Source organism: Carcharodon carcharias, chromosome 1 (genome assembly GCF_017639515.1).
Source record: "Carcharodon carcharias isolate sCarCar2 chromosome 1, sCarCar2.pri, whole genome shotgun sequence".
Classification (NCBI taxonomy): Eukaryota; Metazoa; Chordata; class Chondrichthyes; order Lamniformes; family Lamnidae; genus Carcharodon; species Carcharodon carcharias.
The window spans coordinates 73,623,727-73,641,957 of record NC_054467.1 but is presented as its reverse complement, the minus strand read 5'-3'; the positions used below and the strand labels follow the sequence as shown (position 1 = coordinate 73,641,957).

The window sequence follows — 18,231 nt, the reverse complement described above, 5'->3', positions numbered from 1 at the left end:
GTTTTAACTGTTCGTATTTAAAATGTTGAATAAAAATGTTTTGGGCTGCAAATATTGCGTACATTTGCTGAAAAACATGATTGGTAATCTCAATTTGTGCTAAATATAGCTTGAATCAGCGAGACCTTTGACAGCACAAAATACTCCACTGGTAACATCCTCAAAAGTTGGATAAGTTGGCCAGTTGTACATCATTGCTGGTCACATTGGGCAGCACTGAGAGTTGGACATTATTGAGGATCAGTTTGTCTGCTCGGGTGGTGATTCTTGCACTGAGTGGTGATGGATGCTGTTGGTACTTTACGAGTTCTAGCACTGCATTGATCCAATTTGACACCAGTAAGTTGACAACGAGGTAGTCCTTTTGGCGCTGCTTATGCACCATTCTTTAGCACTGATAGTGCAGCAGTAGAAAAGAAAGCACACAATGAATTGATTTTAGGGACTTCTGTTTTTGCACCAACTGTTTTGCTGCAACAGTCTCGGACATCGACAGGGTGCTGTGTTACAGTTAAGCTACTGGAATAAGCTTATGTTGGTGCTCTGTGCAAATTGGGTAGGCATTGGTTGGTGGCAGTTCTAAAAAGACCTGGATCTCACACCCAGTTATGCAATACTGAAATTACTTCTTCACAGAATACCCTCCTTTCTATTTAGCTTGGGTTAAATCTGGAACTTTGGTAAGCTCTGACCCTTTTAAGTTTAGAAGTGAGCCTGAGTGGATCAGAGCTCCATAAAGTTAGACATGGAACTAATTATGAACACTCCATCTCATTCTTTAGATGAAAGCAAAATACTGCGGATGCTGGAAATCTGAAATAAAAACAAAAAATCCTGGAAAATCTCAGCAGGCCTGGCAGCATCTGTGGAGAGAGAAACAGGTTATTGTTTTGAGTCCGCTCTGAAGAAGTGTCATATGGACTCGAAACGTTAACTCTGCTTCTCTCTCCGCAGATGCTGCTAGACCTGCTGAGTTTTTCCATAATTTTTTGTTTTTATCACATTCTTTAGACCCTATTGACCTGATAATTCCACTAGTACTTGTTTCATTTTCCTTGACATTGTCCTTATGGATCGTGATGAGGGGGATTTAGCAGAGGCTAAGTCAGCAACCTCTACTAGTAACCAGAGTGAATATACAATATTATTTGTAATGCAAATCTGGAACTTCCATCTTTGCTGCCTGTTGCTAACTGAAGCCTGTCTTTCAAATGTAGTAAGAACATGGCAAAGTTTACAGAATCACAGAATTGTTACGGCGCAGGAGGAGGTCATTTGGCCTATCATGACTGCACCGGCTCTGCGATTGGAGCAAGTCACCTACTTATTTTTCCCTGCTTTCTCCCCATAACCTTGCACATTCTTCCTTTTCGGTCTTAATTTCCTTTCGAATGCATTGTTTGAACCTGTCTCCACCACACCCTCAGGCAGAGTATTCCAAACCCTAACCACTTGCGTGAAAAGTTTTCCCTCATTTCTTTTGCTTCTCTTGCTAATTCCTTTAAATCGGTGCCCTCTTGTTCTTGACCCTTTCACAAGTGAGAACAGTTTCTCCCTGTCTACCCTGTCCTGACCCCCTCATGATTTAGAATACATCTATCAGATCTTTTGTCCAATGAAAGCAATCTTAATTTCTCCAATCCATCTCCATAGCTGAAGTTCCTCATTGTCGGAACCATTCTCGTGAATATTTTCTGCACCCACTCTAATGCCTTCACGTCCTTCCTAAAGTGTGGCACTCAGAACTGGACACAGTACTCTAGCTGAGACCAAATTAGTGATTTATACAAGTTTAACATAACCTCCTTGCTTTTGTACTCTTATGTTCCTATTAAGAAAGCCCAGGATACTGTATGCTTTATTAACTGCGCTATCAACCTGTCCTGCCACCTTCAATGATTTATGCACATAAATTGTTTGAAAAGCATTCACATCCAGAAAAAACAGTCCAGATACTGAATTCATTTATTCAATAAGCACTTCAGATAATGTTCTACTTATGGCAGGAATGCCATATCATTAGAGCGCTACAAGCTATAGATTTTGTCTCAAATGGAAAAATCCCCTTCTCTGGATGAAAACAAGTTGACTTCTGTAGTGTCAGGCTACATTAAAGAACACCAAAGTAAGAGTGATCTCAGTGCTCATCTCCTTATAATATATACCTTGATCTTGGTGTCCTAATCTACTCCTGTGCTTGATAGCATATTATTGGACCTTTCTGTAGTCAGCTGTGCTGCTAAAGATGTCTGTTGAGTGTAGATGGATGTTAGACAATAAGGTTGAAGCTTTGCTGTGGCATGCAAAAATCTTTTGCAGAACTTGAAGACTATCTTAGTATAACTCCAAGGATCAAACTTGTTGTCTCCATGGTAGGTTAACGTGAACAGGGCTTCTTGGAACATAAGGGGGTATGCTTGGGCCCAGATATACATCTAAGCTCCATTAGCAGGAAGTACCAAAAGTACCCGAACTTCCTAGCAGCCCTGCAGCAACTGGCCAGCATTTGTCCCATATCTCCATGTCCATAAGGCTTCCAGCACGTGGAGGGAGATGCATTTTATAGTTTATGGTCTTAAGGAAGTACTTAGTTTCCAATGTGTGGATCAGTGAGACTACATAAGCAAGATTAGAATTACTCATTTAGGTCAGATGATGAGTCGGTGGATTTAGAGCATTTGTCACTCATGGGAAACTACCACCTTTCACCCAGGTGTCACAGATTGCTTTTAAACCTGTTGTTTGGTGTTTACCCCACTAAAATAAAATTCTGGGCAAGTTTTTCCAACCCAGCTCACCGCTGGGATCTTCCAGTCCTGCTAAAAGTCAATGGATTTTTGGCTGGGCTGCCGAATTCCCTGTGGCAGGTCCCGCCACAACAGGCCCGTAAAATCCTGGCCCCTGACCTTGTAGCATGGTCGGTTAAAGTTACCATAAATATACTGTATCCTTATGAGTCTTCCTGTTGAAAACTAAGGCTACCTCTGTAATACATTGTGGATATCAGTACTTGATGAAGATCATCCTATAAGTAGGTACCATGCATTTCTTCCACAAATATGTTTCTTGTGTATAGTTGGATGGAAAATAATTATGAACCCAAACTGATACTTTTCAGCATTCTCCCTTATCCATTACCCCTTAATCCCATACATTTGGTGGACTGCTTTTGTTGTTTTGAATGGATGTTGTTTTTTTTGTTGGATTGAGAGAGCTGGTCATTCATTAACTACTTGGTTTGTATCCTATTAACTTGCTCATCTGTCTTGCACTTTTATTGAATGATTTGCACTGAGTGATTCTTATTCTTTGCTCTGTTTAATTTTTTTTCTTGTTTTGTGCTTTCCACTCTACAGGCATGCACTATGGATATGTTGCTAATAATCAAGTTAATTCAGCACCGAGTCCCTTGTCATCAACTTCAGATGATGAGGATGATGATGATGAAGCAGGTGTGCTTTATGTTTTAACAGATGTCCTATATGTTGCATGTGCTGAATTCATTTGCTGTAAATCATTGATTAATACTTACATAATTTTGATGACTGCAAAAGCCACATACTTTGACTTGAGGGAACAAAATCTTCTGCATTGAGTAAATAACGGTGACCAAGTACAATTTATTAAGGTTCAAAATGCATGAGTATCAAAGTAATTTGTAGCTCTGAAGTAGAGGGGTTTTTCAGGCACTAAATCAAGGCTTCATAATCAATGAGCAGTTTGTGTAGAGTGAAATGACTTATTTCTCTGTAAAATACTGATCCTTACTTGCAGGCTTAACATTCTGTAGCTTTGAGTCTTTTGGAATGAGAAGCAATTTTTCCAAGAGACAACTTATATTTGTAAAGCACTTCACCACACCTCTCAGAACATGCCAACATGCTTTATGTAATATGAATTAGTTTAAAGAACCATCATTATTACATGTGGCAGCCCATTTTGTACACAACTATGTTCCATAAACAGTGGTAAGTTGAATGAGAAGCTAATCTGTTTTGTTGGTGTTGACTGAGGGACAAATATTAGCCAAAATAACAAGAGAACTCCCCTTTGAATAAGGGCACGCAATCTTTAATATTCATCTGAACAAGCAGACCAAAGCACAGTTTTACTGACAATGTAGCACTCCTTCTGTACTGCACTGACATACTACATTATATTATTTGTTCACTTACTAAAGTGGGTCCTGAACCCACATGGCATGGAGTAACAGGAGCCTATGGGTGGGTTAGGTGAGTATGCAGAATTTAACATTAGCTACTTGAGCACACTCTTAGAGAAACATGGACTAGCTAGAGGGGAAAAAAGTGATAAATAAAGATCAGGACTGGCTGCCACACAAGTAGATTAAAAATAGAGAACAGTGAGGCTGATGAGGCATAAGGCAAACTCATCAGCCCATTTTGATGCCAGAATAGAGGCATAAGGCAAACTCTATTCTGGGGGTAAATAAACTTGTGCATAAGTGACTTGAGCTAAGCTAATGAAAGTAATCCAAGTTAAGTCCTAAACCATTGATTCTCAGATCATGAGCAATTATAAACTAACATTTTCTTTTGGAGATTATCTACTGTACTTGTCATATGTATTCATTCACTCTAAAGTAACTAAATTCAAAATCTGCAATATAGATTTTATACACTGATATTCAATTGGTGGTCATAACTTCCAAATTTACTTTTACTGTAAATGATTTATAGTGTCATTATTGAGTTTCCAGTTCCATGCTCGTAACCCCCTTTTTTTTTTGCATTCTTTATTTCATATGTTATTAGTAATGTTGTCACTCATAGCGACAACCAGAAAAGCATTTTCACTGTTCATTTGGACTTGGTACTTAATGAATACAACAGTAAAAGAAATGACTTTACAGTCATGTTCACTAAGTGATAAAAATAGAGGGAGTTTACACCATCAGTACTACCGTGCCTTGTTGCTGTCATAAACTGAATGACTAGTATTACGCTGATATTGTCCTCAACACAGAGCTTTACAGCCCTGCTTTGAACATATTTGTAACCAATTACAATTTGTGATCTTTTTACACCACTATTTAAAATAAAAATAAAAATTATTTTTTTTAAAAAGTTGTCCTCAATAAAATGAACTGTTGCATAAATATTATATTCTGTTCAAGTATTTTTGATTTCTGTGTGATGGGGTGGGAGAGCAGTTTTACCACTGAAACTGATCTTCACCGTTCTCCTGATTTCTGCTTGCTATGTTTGATGTCGTGACCAGAGTGCAGATAGTCTGTGATCTGAAGAAATCAAACAAGATTTTATGCTTATTTGTATTTTCATAAATGAAAGTTTCCTCTTTTTCCTTTCCCAGTAGTCTCCTGTCCCCTCCTGGAGGCAATGAATCATGCTGGGGCCTGATAGTATTTCGCCCAAAAGGCAGTCCTTTGTCTGTGACAATGAATTGCCATAGACAATGAATTTCAGGAGCTATTTGATATCTGTGCATGCACAGTTTTAAATAGAGGCCATTGTATAATGATGGAAACCAGGAAGCTCATCTGATTTTTTTTTTTCTTCTCTATTTAGCCCTGGGAGACTAAGACCTAATGTGGCTCTCCCACACAACATTTGCTGCAATTGACAAATGACACCACCTTAAGGATTGAGCCTGCCTTGTATTGCCGCCTTTGAAAGAATCCCAAGTTAGATGGACTTTTTTTTTGTCATTGTTCTCGAGGTGTTTGGAAACTTAACAGATGGTTATCTACTCGGTTTTGAGATGGTCAGTAATTTGAAAGATCATTAAACCAGAGGGTAGATTCAGTGAGGCTGCATTTCTGGAGCACAGTCTTGCTAGATGGATGTGTGGTTCAGAAAATAGCGCTGCAGCCTCAACAGCCTGTTTTGGACTTGTGCTTTTGAGGTCTTGTTCGCAGTATTCCAGAGACCCAGGGTAATGGGTTTGAATCCCATCATGGCAGATGGTGGAATTTGAATTCAATAAAAATCTGGAATTAAAAGTCTGATGACCATGAAACCTTTGCCAATTGTTGTTAAACCCATCTAGTTCACTAATGTCTTTGAGGGAAGGAAATGTGCTGTCTTTACCTGGTCTGGCCTATATGTGACTCCAGACCGACAGCAATGTGGTTGACTCTGATAAGAGCAATTAGGAAAGCTCACCTAGCCAGTGATGCCCACATCCCATGAACAAATAAAAAAAATGCCTCACTAAATTTGCCCTTATATAGTACCAGCTGTCTACCAGACCTTCCTATTTTCTTCACTCTGTTTGACTGTATATGTTAGCAATAGGAACATCTTGAAAATTGGGGATATTGCTGAGCATTAAAATTTATGCTCACATAAGCTACTTGACCCAGTTAGGCAGATGGTGTAAGTGGCTGATTCCAACTGAATCCAAGTGATTAATAAATAAATTTTGCTTAAACTGATATTGTCTTTAATACAGAAAGAAAATATCAGCGAGGGGGTAGAATCTTTTGCTGGGTAATAATGTAGGTGGAAGTATTGTCTAGGTAGAAGTATTCTATGAACACGTTTTGCTTTCTCTTTGTCAGCACTTTGAAAATTAACCTATCTCAAATAATATCTAGGGGCTGTTTAGGTCAGTTGGTTAGGTGGCTGGCATATGATTCAGAATAATGGCAACAACGTAGGTTCAGTTCCCCTTCTGACTGAGGTAAACTTGCCTCCTCCCCTGAGTGCGCAAGGCAATGGCAAACCACCGCTGGTAAAAACTGCCAAGAGAATGGCTCAGGATGAAACATGAGCAGACAGTGAACCAAGGGCCTGCCTTTGGCCAGAGTACGCATGACATAATGAAATATGTTTACAGATTTCCATCACTTCTTATTGAATATGTTCTTGCTCTTACAATTGCACTGATAATAGCAGTGTCTTAAATTTATTTTCTGCACTGGCAATGTTGTTGACCTAAGATCTGTGTGCAAATTACCAAAGACTATGCTACAACCTTATGCAACAGAAATAATTCATTTTGATTAACACAGCAGTGCAGGTGGGTAAGCACCCCTATATGGTGTGGTTCTGACCATACAGACCTGCAAGTTCACAAATGTTTATTTCTGTGAACTGCATTCAAATGACATTTTCTGAGACGAGTAATCATTACAGCAAAATGAACAATTATGTTTTTGTGTAACATTTTCAGTTTCTTGTAAATATGAATATTTACACAGGTGTATGCAGAATTGTTTTTTCAGTAGTTAAATTATATACTGTAGTTATAAAAAAAAAGCAAAATGTTCAGAGACTGCTTTAGTTATCTTGTGCTTTTTGACTGTATAAAGTATTGTGGAGACCTGATGACATGGAAAAAACACTGAGAGTCAGCTATTACCTTAGGTATGAGGTTGTTTTTAATGTTGCACACATTTTATTAACCGAAAAAGAAATTTTATTTGTCCTGATGAGTAAATGGTGAGATGTTACTTTACGAAAGCAAAGGAGCTGGGTGAAGTTCCATTTATATTTTTTACATCCATTTTAATTCCAGCCCTGCATAGGTTTTTTTTCTGTGAATGTGTGACTGTCTGTGAATGTGTAACATGTTTTGATTATTTTTTCTAGGTGCAGACTCTTCCTCTTCCTCATCATCATCCACTAACACTTCACTCCCCAACAACTACGATGCTTTGGAAGGTGGAAGCTACCAAGGTAACTGCTAATTTTGGTTCGCAAAGGGTAGCATATGTATCGAATATAGAGAACTATGCTGTTTTCCAGACTTAATTTTTCTTATACCTTTCTTCTAGAGTATTCATTGTTTATGGTTAACTGTCACTTCTTTCTATATCACGTTTTCTTAAAAAAATATTCTTTTCAACTCCTTAGTTTAAAAAAACTTTAACTCAAAACTAATGATATTGCTGCTGGACACTTAACAATTTTGAACCCTCAGATGAAGTGCATGTGTGATTAAGTGAAGTACACAGCTCCAATCTCAGAACTGACCTCCAAGGCAGAGTGTGACAATTTTCCATTTTTCACCACAGCCTTGTGGTCTCCTGAAACTGGTTGCCAATTCAGAATAAGTATGTGGCAGTTCTATACCATTGGAGCTCAAGCTTATAACAGAGGCTTTGAGGCTGCCAGAACTCATTTCACGAAGGCACTTCTGTCATTTGTCTAATACTGAGAGTTGAATTGGATGCTTAATTTGTAAATGAATGAAATTTTGCACAGTGGGTATGAAGCCCATTTTCAGACACTTATTCTGTAGTTTCCATGACAGTTTGCTTTTGCAGCAACAAATCACAAATGTTTTCAAATCGCTGTGGCTGACTGATTGTTCGCTCCGGTAGACCAAAGAATACGTAACTTAGACAGAAATTCTACTTGAGCTTTTTGGGTATAAAGCTGATCTTTGCTGAGCAGCTGGTAAATATTATAATTTGACTAAATAGAACTTATTAAAATCTAAAGAAATCATTAAAATGCATACAATGATGAGAATAAGTCAGCATTTAAAAATATAGCGATCACCTTGTTCATATTTGATTTAAATGCAGCAATATGTTAATGCACATGTAAAGTGTTGTAAAAAGTTATCAACTGAGTTTTGAAAGGTTATGTTTCTGCTGAGGAGCTCCACAATTTTACACTCAAAAGAACTTGAGGAAAAATTTCATAACATTAATAAACCTGTCAGTAACTTTATCACATTACAGCTTTAAAAGGAGGAAGAATCTGTTCACTTGGGAGTGGGAAGGGGAGTATTTGTTCAATTTCAAATACCCTATCCATTTGAGAAGTACTCTTAATTTTACTATTGATTGAGAGCCCAGGGGGGACATGCTATTTTGCATCTTCCAGTGCATTATATTGAGGGCATTCATCCTCTCCCACTGTAATTTTTCTGTAAATGCATGATTTCATATTGTCAGTTCAGACTTGGTTCATTTAAGGTATAGTTGGGGGACATTGAGACTAAAAGTAATGTTACCCATTGAGAAAGTGGAAACAGTTGGAGACTTGTCAGTATGATGGACAAGGTGTAGTATTTTTTCCTGTTTCTCTGCTTATCATAACATGGGTATTGATACTAAAGAAATAGAATACTTTTCATTTCAGGTATCTAGGCTCCACATTAAGTCCTTGGTGAGTAATAGTACAACTGGTTGCAGAAGGAAATAACTTCTACTCTGCTGCATCGATGTTAATTCTAACCTTAGAAAGCATTCCTGTTGCATTTTTACATCCGTCAGCCTTTCTTGTGGTCTCCCTGAGTGAAAGTGCTAAATTACATCAATCAGTAAATGAATTATGAACAGTTTTGTCAACTGGGAGCGTGGTTTTATGGAGATCCTATAGAGAAATCGAGCTGCTTCAATACCCTGGGCTGGATTTGGCCATAACTTCAGAAAAGTAAGAGCACAATTGTGACCACTGAGTTTCCCTCAGCGAGGCTAAATGTTAAGGATGCATAGTGTTATAGCAAGGTCCAATGATTTAGCAGATAATAACATTACCCAATATAGTATTTGGGCAAAGAGACCAGAATATTCAGATTTGTTTTCCACTTTGTGATTAATTGCTCTCAACTGAATGCTGCAATTTGTTTCAGTGCTTTTGGCCTGGAGAAGGTGAAAAAATAACTCGGCCTCTCTCCTGATCACTTTTCAGTATTCTGTTGGCTTCTGTTGACAAGAGCACATGCGTGGAATGTGGAGGAGGCCAGGATTGAGATTTAACTGTGGTGCATTTTTTAACAAGCTGCTTGCAAGTGAAGAATTGTACTTGATCAAGAAATAGAAGGCTGAGGCAGCTTAGAAGCCTTTCGCCAGCATGAGGGTTGATTGGCACCCCATCCTCTCCTTTAAGCATTCACTCCCTTCACCACCAATGCACAGTGGCAGCAGTGTGTACCATCTATGAGATTCATTGCAGCAGCTCACCACAGCTCCTTGAATAGCACCTTCCAAACTCCTGACCTCAACTACCTAGAAGGACAAGGGCAGGTGATGTATGGGAACACCACAACCTGGAAGTTCCCCTCGAAGCCACACACCATCCTGACTTGGAAATATAACGCCGTTCCTTCACTGTTGCTGGGTGAAAATCCTGGAATTCCATTCCTAACAGTACTATGGGTTTACCTACACTACATGGACTGCAGTGGTTCAAGAAGGTGGCTCACCACCATCTTTAGGGCAATTAGGGATGGGCAATGAAAATGCTGGCCTAGCCAGCAACGCCCACATCCTGTGAAAGAATGAGAAGAAGCAACAACTTGCTCACCAATGCTCAGTTTGAGTTCTGCCAGGGCCACTCAGCTCCTGATTACATTACAGCCTTGGCCCAAATATGGACAGAAGCGTTGAATTCCAGAGGTGAAGGGAGATTGATTGCCCTTGACATCAAGACAGCATTTGAAAGAACATGACAACAAGGAGCCCTCGCCAAATTGAAGTCAGTGGAAATCAGGGATAAAAACTCCACTGGTTAGTCATACCTAGTAAAAGGAAGATGCTTGTGGTTGTTGGAGGCCAGTCATCTCAATCCCAGGACATTGCTGCAGGAGTTCCTTATAGTGGTGCCTTAGGCCAAACATCTTTAGGTGCTTTATCAATGATCTTACCGCTTTCATAAGGTCAGATGTTCGCTGATGATTGCACAGAGTTCAGTATCAAAAGCAACTCCTCAGATAATGAAGCCATCTGTGTCTATATGCAGCAGGATCTGGACGACAGTCAAGCTTGGGCTAATAAGTGGCAAGTAATACTTGTGCCATACAAGTGCCAGTCAGTGACCATCTCCCACAAGAGAGAATTAACCATTTCCCCATGACGTTTAATGACATGATCGTCGCTGAATCCCCTGCCATCAACATCCTGGAGTTTATCATTGACCAGAAACTTAAGTGGGCCAGGCATATAAATGCTGTGGCTACAAGAGCGGTAAGAGGCTAGGAATCCTGCAGCAAATAATTCACCTCCTCACTCCCTAAAGCCTGTCCACCATCTACAAGGCACAAGTCAAGAATGTAATGGAATTCTCTCCACTTTCCTGGATGGGTGCTGCTCCACCAGCACTCAAGAAGCTCAGTACTATCCAGGGCAAGTCAGTCCGCTTGATCAGCACACCATCCATCATCTTAAACATTTACTCCCCGCATCACCAACGCATACTACCAGCAGTATGTAACATCTACAAGATTCACTGCAGCAACTCACAAAGCCTCCTTTGACACCACCTTTCAAACCCACAACCTCTACTAAGAAGAACAAGGGTAGCCCAAGCATGGGAACGCCACCACCTGCAAGTTCCCCTCCAAGCCACATACCATCCTGACTTAAAACTATATTGCTGTTCCTTCAATGTCGTTGGGTCAAAATCCTCAAACTCCCTCCCTACCAGCACTATGGACATGGACTACAGAGTTTCAAAGACCACCTTCTCAAGGGCAGTTGGGGATGGGGGATAACTGTTGGCTTTACCATCAACTCCCATATTCCAAAAGTAAATATTTAAAAAATTACTGCAGATTTAGGAGTGATAACTTTTCGAATAAAATTCTAAGTACAAGAAGCCTTTCATTGTTACCTGGTCATATTTAGTGCCCTGATTATCTGTCAACAAAAAACACTAAAACTAGATTATCTTGTCATTATTTCATTGTTGTTTGTTGCACTATGCTAACATGTTTTGCTGCATTACACCTGTCGCTATACTTCATTGCAATGAAGTGCTTTAGGTTGCCTTGAAATCATGACAGACACTATGTAAATACAAGCTCTCTCTTTCTTTGTATATTATTGTAATTATATTTTCATGCTTCGATTTTTGCAGACTCAACATCTTCAGCTACCACATTCCCCGCTCCTTCTGATCCACGTCCATTGAAGAGCACTAAACCATTTGGTTACGCATATCCAACTCTCCAACCAGCCTACCAGAACGTAGCTTCTCCTTCACAATCTGTGGGTCCACCCACTAGCCCAGGATATTCTCCAGGACCTCAGCAGTTTACTCAGGTAGGACTTGTATTTATCTTAGTCTTATGATGAAGTTGTAAGTTATCTCAACACAACCTCTTCTTAATCTCTCACACCTGCCACCACTCCCCCCCAAATGCGTATGCTGGGGAGGTGGAGGAAAAGATGGGGAATCTTTGGCATTTTCTGTCAATAAGGGCAGTATTTTTGTGAGGAAATCTCTTCATTTTTGTGCAATTGCTGTTATATTCAAAAGTTGTGACCAGTTATTTACCTGCATTTTTTGCATCTGCCTGTTCCTTACTTTCCAGCATTTTGTAAGTTAATGGATCCAGGAATGCGTATTATTGCTGCACGTAATCCAGATAAGTACATGGGGGTAAAAGAAATAAAAGGATCCATTGATATGGGGAAGTAAAGTAGGAAGAAACATAACATTGACACAGCACTTTTGGGCTGAATGATCTGTTTCTTTGTTGAAATTCTGAAATTTTTGAGGGTGAGAACCCTACCCACTTTGATGTTTCAGAAAAGGAGATTTGTTATTGACTTGGATGAATTTCTCAGTTTCTGGTAGATTGTGGGTACGGGGAGTGGGACAATTGCTGGAATCGTCCAAAGTTATGCAAGTGTAAAATATTTTACATTATGGGTATTTTCACTGCAGATGAGGAAGTGGGAACGTGGTAGTACAAAAATATTAAAATATCTGTGTTACTTCATTCAGCTTTAGGACCCACAAAGTTGGGACACCTTAGTTGGTCTGTTTCTTTGTTGGAAACTTTGGTTTGGAAGTAAACCTGTTTGTGGAGATGTGTCAGATTTGCATTGTAACACGTTCTCTCCTCCTGGAAAAAAGAGAAGCTTGATACTGTGCACGTTTCTGTCACATCTAGACTGGAAATGCATCTTCGCATTACACTGGACTTGAGTGGTATAAATTAATTTGCTTCTAGTAAAGCTTTTTAAAATCAAGTCCAAATTTTAAGTAATCTGCTTGATTCTGCCTTGCTGACCTTCATCAAAAGAACAAATTTGGCATGGCTAATCATTGTATCAAAATAAAATCTAACATGATTATTTGAAACTATTTGCATAAGGAAAATATTCTATGCCAATTTTTAGTTGCCTGAATATTTTTTGAAAATTTCATGAAAAACCAAAATTGGTTGCAGATGTACAATAAGATTGATCCTAGTTCATATGCTATATAGTTGTGAATTGTAACTGAAGTATCCCCTTCAAACTGGCAATCTTAATGTCTTTGGGTATTTAGATATTCCAACAGATTTTTAATAAGGAGGTTCAACATTTCAATAATGATGAAATGAATTAATATTAAAGAGCTTGTGTTTAATTTCAGTTTATAATGGAAAAATGGATGCTGAAGTTAAAATGTAAAATCAGATGAAACTGCTTTTTATTTAATTGCAGCCTTTTTCCAGTGTTAATCAGCTGTCGTCGTCCATGGAGGGGCTAACCTTTCGGAATAATCGGCAGGCTGAAGCCCTTAGGCAAGTCAGTCTGCTTCAAGAACGGAATATTCTTCCACCTGTACCAATCCTGAGCCCTCAATCCAATTTAAGTCCAGAGCTGAAAAAGCTTAACTGCAGCCCAGAGTAAGTCAACCAAGAATCATATTTACTCTTGCAAGTGAAGCATTTTTGTTGTTCCTCAGCTTTGATCTGCACGATATTCACTGGAATAAAGGCAAAATACTGCAGATGCTGTAAATCTGAAACAAAAACAAAAAGTGCTTGAAAAACTCAGCAGGCCTGACATCATCTGTGGAGAGAAAGACAGAGCTAACTTTTTGAGTCTGTATGACTTCTTCAGAACTAAAGAGAAGTAAAAGTATGGTGAAATATATACAGTTTAAAGGGGGTTGGACAGGTGAAGCTGGGTATAGGGCCAGTGATGGGTGGAGGTAAAGGAGAGATTGCAAAATGTATCAAAACAAAAGGTCAAAGAGGTGTTGATGGTGGTGATACTGGCTAAAGGAGGTGCTAATGGCGACATTAAGAGTAGAAAGCAGAATGAGTAAATGACAAATGGCCCGAGTGGAGGTGGGGTGGGGGGGAGGGGATGGTGTGGGAAAAAAGATCAAAATAGGCTAAAAGGTGGGGATAAAACAATGAATAAAAATTGAAATAAATGTTTTAAAAATAAAAAAGTAGGCAGGGAAAATGATATATGCGTGCATATATAAAAATTTTAAAATAAATATTTGAAAAGGGATCAAAAAGGGGTGAGGATGGAGGAGAGAGTTCATGGTCTGAAGTTGTTGAACTCAATGTTAAGTCCGGAAGGCTGTAAGATGGGGAGTTGTTCCTCCAGTTTGCGTTGAGCTTCACTGAAACATTACAACATGCCAAGGACGGTCATGTGGACATGAGAGCAGGATAGTGTGTTGAAATGGCAAGCGACGGGCAGGAAACTGTCCGCAAGCAACGGGCAGGAAGCTGTCCACAAGCATGACCCAAACCTCCCTGTCGCTTGCCATTTCAACACACCACCCTGCTCTCATGCCCACATGTCCATCCTTGGCCTGCTGCAGTGTTCCAGTGAAGCTCAATGCAAGCTGGAGGAACCGCATCTCATCTTCCGAATAGGCACTTTACAGCCTTCCGGACTTAATATTGAGTTCAACAACTTTAGGCCATGAACTCTCTCCTCCATCCTCACCCCTTTTTGATCTCCTTATTTCAAATGTTTTTTTAAATTTTTATATATACACATATATAATTTTTCCCACCTATTTTTAATATTTTTAAAAATTTGTTTCCATTTTTATTCATTGTTTTATCCCCACCTTTTAGCCTATTCCAATCTTTTTTCCCATCCCCACTCGGGCCATCTGTCACTTGCTCATCCTGCTTTCTACTTTTAATGTCACCATCAGGACCTCCTTAACCACTATCACCACCATCAACACCCCTTCGACCTTTTGTTTATGACATCATTTGCAATCTCTCCTTTGCCTCCACCTATCATTGGCCTTCTATCCAGCTTCACCTGTCCCACACCCACCTTTAAACAGTATATATTTCACCACATTTTTATTTCCCTTTAGCTCTGAAGAAGAGTCATAAGGGCTCGAAATGTTAGCTCTGTCTTTCTTTCCACAGATGCTGTCAGACCTGCTGAGCTGAATTTTTCCGTCAGCGAGTTGGGAGCGGAACCCCTGACGTCATCCTGCCCCATATAAATATTCAGGAAGGCGGGGGCACAGTCCGACTGCAGGAAGGCAGTCCGCCTGCCGACCTGTCAAGAGCCAATTGAGGCCATTGACAGAGTAGTTAAAGGTTGGCGGGCAGGCCAGGAGCCCCGGCGGGCTTCTGAAAAAACATGAAACCTCATCCCCCGGCAGGATGAGGTTTCATGTCGGTTTTTAAAAAGTTTATTAAAGTTTTTGTGCAATTTATTAACATGTCCCATCTACATGAGGGGGACATGTTAATGATTTTTTTATTTTTAAAATTTGACAACCTTTCAGCGATCTCTCTGAGGCACCACTTAGCCTCAGGGAGATGTGCGCTCTTTCTCGCATTCTTGCATTTGTGGAATCCCCACCCGCCTGCACGGGAAGCGCTTCCCGTCAGGCATCACGCTGGGCGGGCCTTAATTGGCCCGCCCACTTAAAATGGCAGCGGGGCCCGTTTCAGCTGCGGCGATCAGCTGCCTTCCCCCTCATCAAAGGCAAAATTCAGCCCGCTGAGTTTTTCCAGTATTTTTTGTTTTTGTTTCATTATTCTCTGGGGTTACCGTTACTGAATTTCATTAATATTGTGTATTTTACGTTCTTCCCCATGTTAAAATTGTTTTTTTTTAGCTTTATAAAATCCAATGCATAAGCAAAATACTGCAGATACTGGAAACCCGAAATAAAAACAAAATGCTGAAAATGTTCAGGTCTGTCAGCATCTGTGGAACGAGAAACAGAGTTAATATTTCAGGTTGATAACCTTCTGTCGGAACTGATAATCCAGTGTATTGGTTATAACCAACAGTAGCTGGAAAATTGTAATTGTGCTATTGATTAAGTTTCCTTCCCAGGTTTGCAAAACGTAAAACATTCAATTCAGTTGTGACAATAAACAATTTATGATGTGTGATTATATTTTCATTGTAATTCCAACTGTGCATGTTTATAGCTGTATGCAAGTTAAGTGCAACCTCTGATTCTAACCATGCTTTGCAAAGCTTAGAATAATAAGGAAGGTTTTGAGAGTAAAGGAGCAGGTTGTAAATTGTGGTATTCCAAAGGTAAAATTGGTTTAAGCTTGTGATGCTTAATATTGTTCATTCCACTTTCTGACTGAATTGAAGGCGCAGAGCTGACAAAACCATTGGCAATCAATATTTTTGCAATGCTTCACTTTTTGAATATGCTTGTTAAATAAATGTTTACTGGAACTTAAGGATCAAATGATTCCCACAAATGAATGGATTGCTTTAGGGATACAAGATTTCAGAGTTCTGCAAAGATCTTTGGGCAAGACTAAAGATTACCTAGTTATAAAAGCTTTCTTTCAAAACTATAAATTTAAAAATGTACTATTTCCTTTGCAAGGAAAAAAAATCTTTGTTCATTTAACCCTCATGTTCAAACAGAATGTTGTTGCACTCATGTGAAAGGTCACATTTCTGCCATGCATGTGCACATGCATCCACAGCATTTTAGATTATGGGCTATGTTAATAATGTCCCATAATTGGTAACCAGATCTTCTAAATTTCAAATTAGTGTTCAGTTTTTTGGGTTTGGAGTCATTACATCAATCTCCCAACCAATTCTGGGCCTTGTGTGCTGCACTGCTCGTTTCTTGGTAGGAATTTGACCATCAGTTCTGGGACCTGTATTCGAATCATATCAAATGGGATAAGGTTTTTTCTTATATTTGCTGACTTTTTAAAGATCCTTCAAGAAAGAAGCCTGGGAAGCCTCGACACAGCTATGTAGAGCACCACAACATGAAATTGCACTTATTGCAACCGTATTCAAGAGCACAGGAAGGTTGCTATGGTGAATGAAAAATGTTGCACTGGTACATTCAGAAGTGTGCTGTTGAGATTGCAACAGAATGATTTTTCTTGTATCTAATTCTACTAAAGCTGACACTAGAAGCTCACTGAAAAGTGTTTCATTCTCCTGCAGTAAATTCCTCATCCTGAGGAACATAAAGAAAGTATATGATAGTGAAGTTTTAAGCTTTTGCTGAAGCTGAACCTTTATGTGTAGGCAATGAGAAATGGCTGATGTAAAATTTGACATACCCACTTCTACCTCCTCAATTTCAGGCACACTGTAAACTTTTTCGCCTAGCATATGCATACTAAAAACAAAAGTTATCACTAAAAGCAACATATTGAGTAGAAAAACAATAGAATATTTTACCCTAGGATTTATCCTATATTGGGGTTGTGCCTGATTTGATTATTTCGATATTTTTTATCTCAGCTTATTCCGGTGCACTCTGATGAATATCCCTCAGACCCAGGCTTTGCTGAGCAAAGCAAAACTTCCTCTTGGATTATTACTCCATCCTTTCAGAGACTTGACGGTAATCAACTTTTTTTATTTGGTGTGTATAATGGTACTCTTTCACCCCATATTATATTTCGTAGTGCAACTAAATGACAGTATTGGTGCTCAAAATGTTCAATACAGAACTGCTGCTAGTAATGACCTGTTCAACCAATACTGCCTCTTATTGTGGTCAGTACTGATAATAGGCCATACTGATCTTTGTTAGCATGCAAGAATATTAGCAAGTAGAAGAATGAAAGTTTTATGAAATGATTTTGGAAAAGCAACTGCAAGGAGAATATCAGTATCAGCCTAAACACTTGCATGAAAAACAATTTTGCATAAGTGTACAATATTGTTCGGTCTATCACCTTCATTATATAATAATGGGGCGCAGAGAGCTGCTGCTGCCAGGTTAGTCAAAAATACCCACTGGTTAGGATGACCTCTTTTCTTAGTGTCCCTGCCACTAGAGGTAAAGATGGCAAGAAACTCCCTTTTCTATTTTCTATTACAGATGAATAATACTTTTGAATTTCTACAGCCATTATAATTGGTGGAAGCACTGCCCTAATGGAGACAGCAGCTCATCGTGCAAGGCAGAAGCTTAATGCTCCCATCTCATTATTTAATTACACACTTTGTGTATTGTATTTCCATCCTAGTTTTATTTTTTTGCTGTATTTAAATTGTTATTTGTTCTCCCCATGACTAAAATTTAAATTTGACTGTCAACATTTGAAAAAAAACGTCCTTGG

At 39.2% G+C, this 18,231-nt stretch overlaps 1 protein-coding gene across 3 annotated transcripts in view; it reads left to right on the top strand.

Moving 5' to 3' along the window:
- LOC121278687 (protein transport protein Sec24B-like) overlaps positions 1-18,231 on the top strand; it is a 111,550-nt gene that overhangs the window by 33,652 nt on the left and 59,667 nt on the right. For 2 of the 3 annotated variants that reach the window (XM_041189034.1, XM_041189043.1), the window contains 5 exons: positions 3,357-3,452; positions 7,578-7,664; positions 11,799-11,983; positions 13,379-13,563; positions 17,405-17,507. In XM_041189034.1, the coding sequence (XP_041044968.1) occupies positions 3,357-3,452; positions 7,578-7,664; positions 11,799-11,983; positions 13,379-13,563; positions 17,405-17,507 (656 nt within the window). The remainder of the gene's footprint in view (positions 1-3,356; positions 3,453-7,577; positions 7,665-11,798; positions 11,984-13,378; positions 13,564-17,404; positions 17,508-18,231) is intronic. The other variant, XM_041189050.1, reaches the window with a different exon arrangement.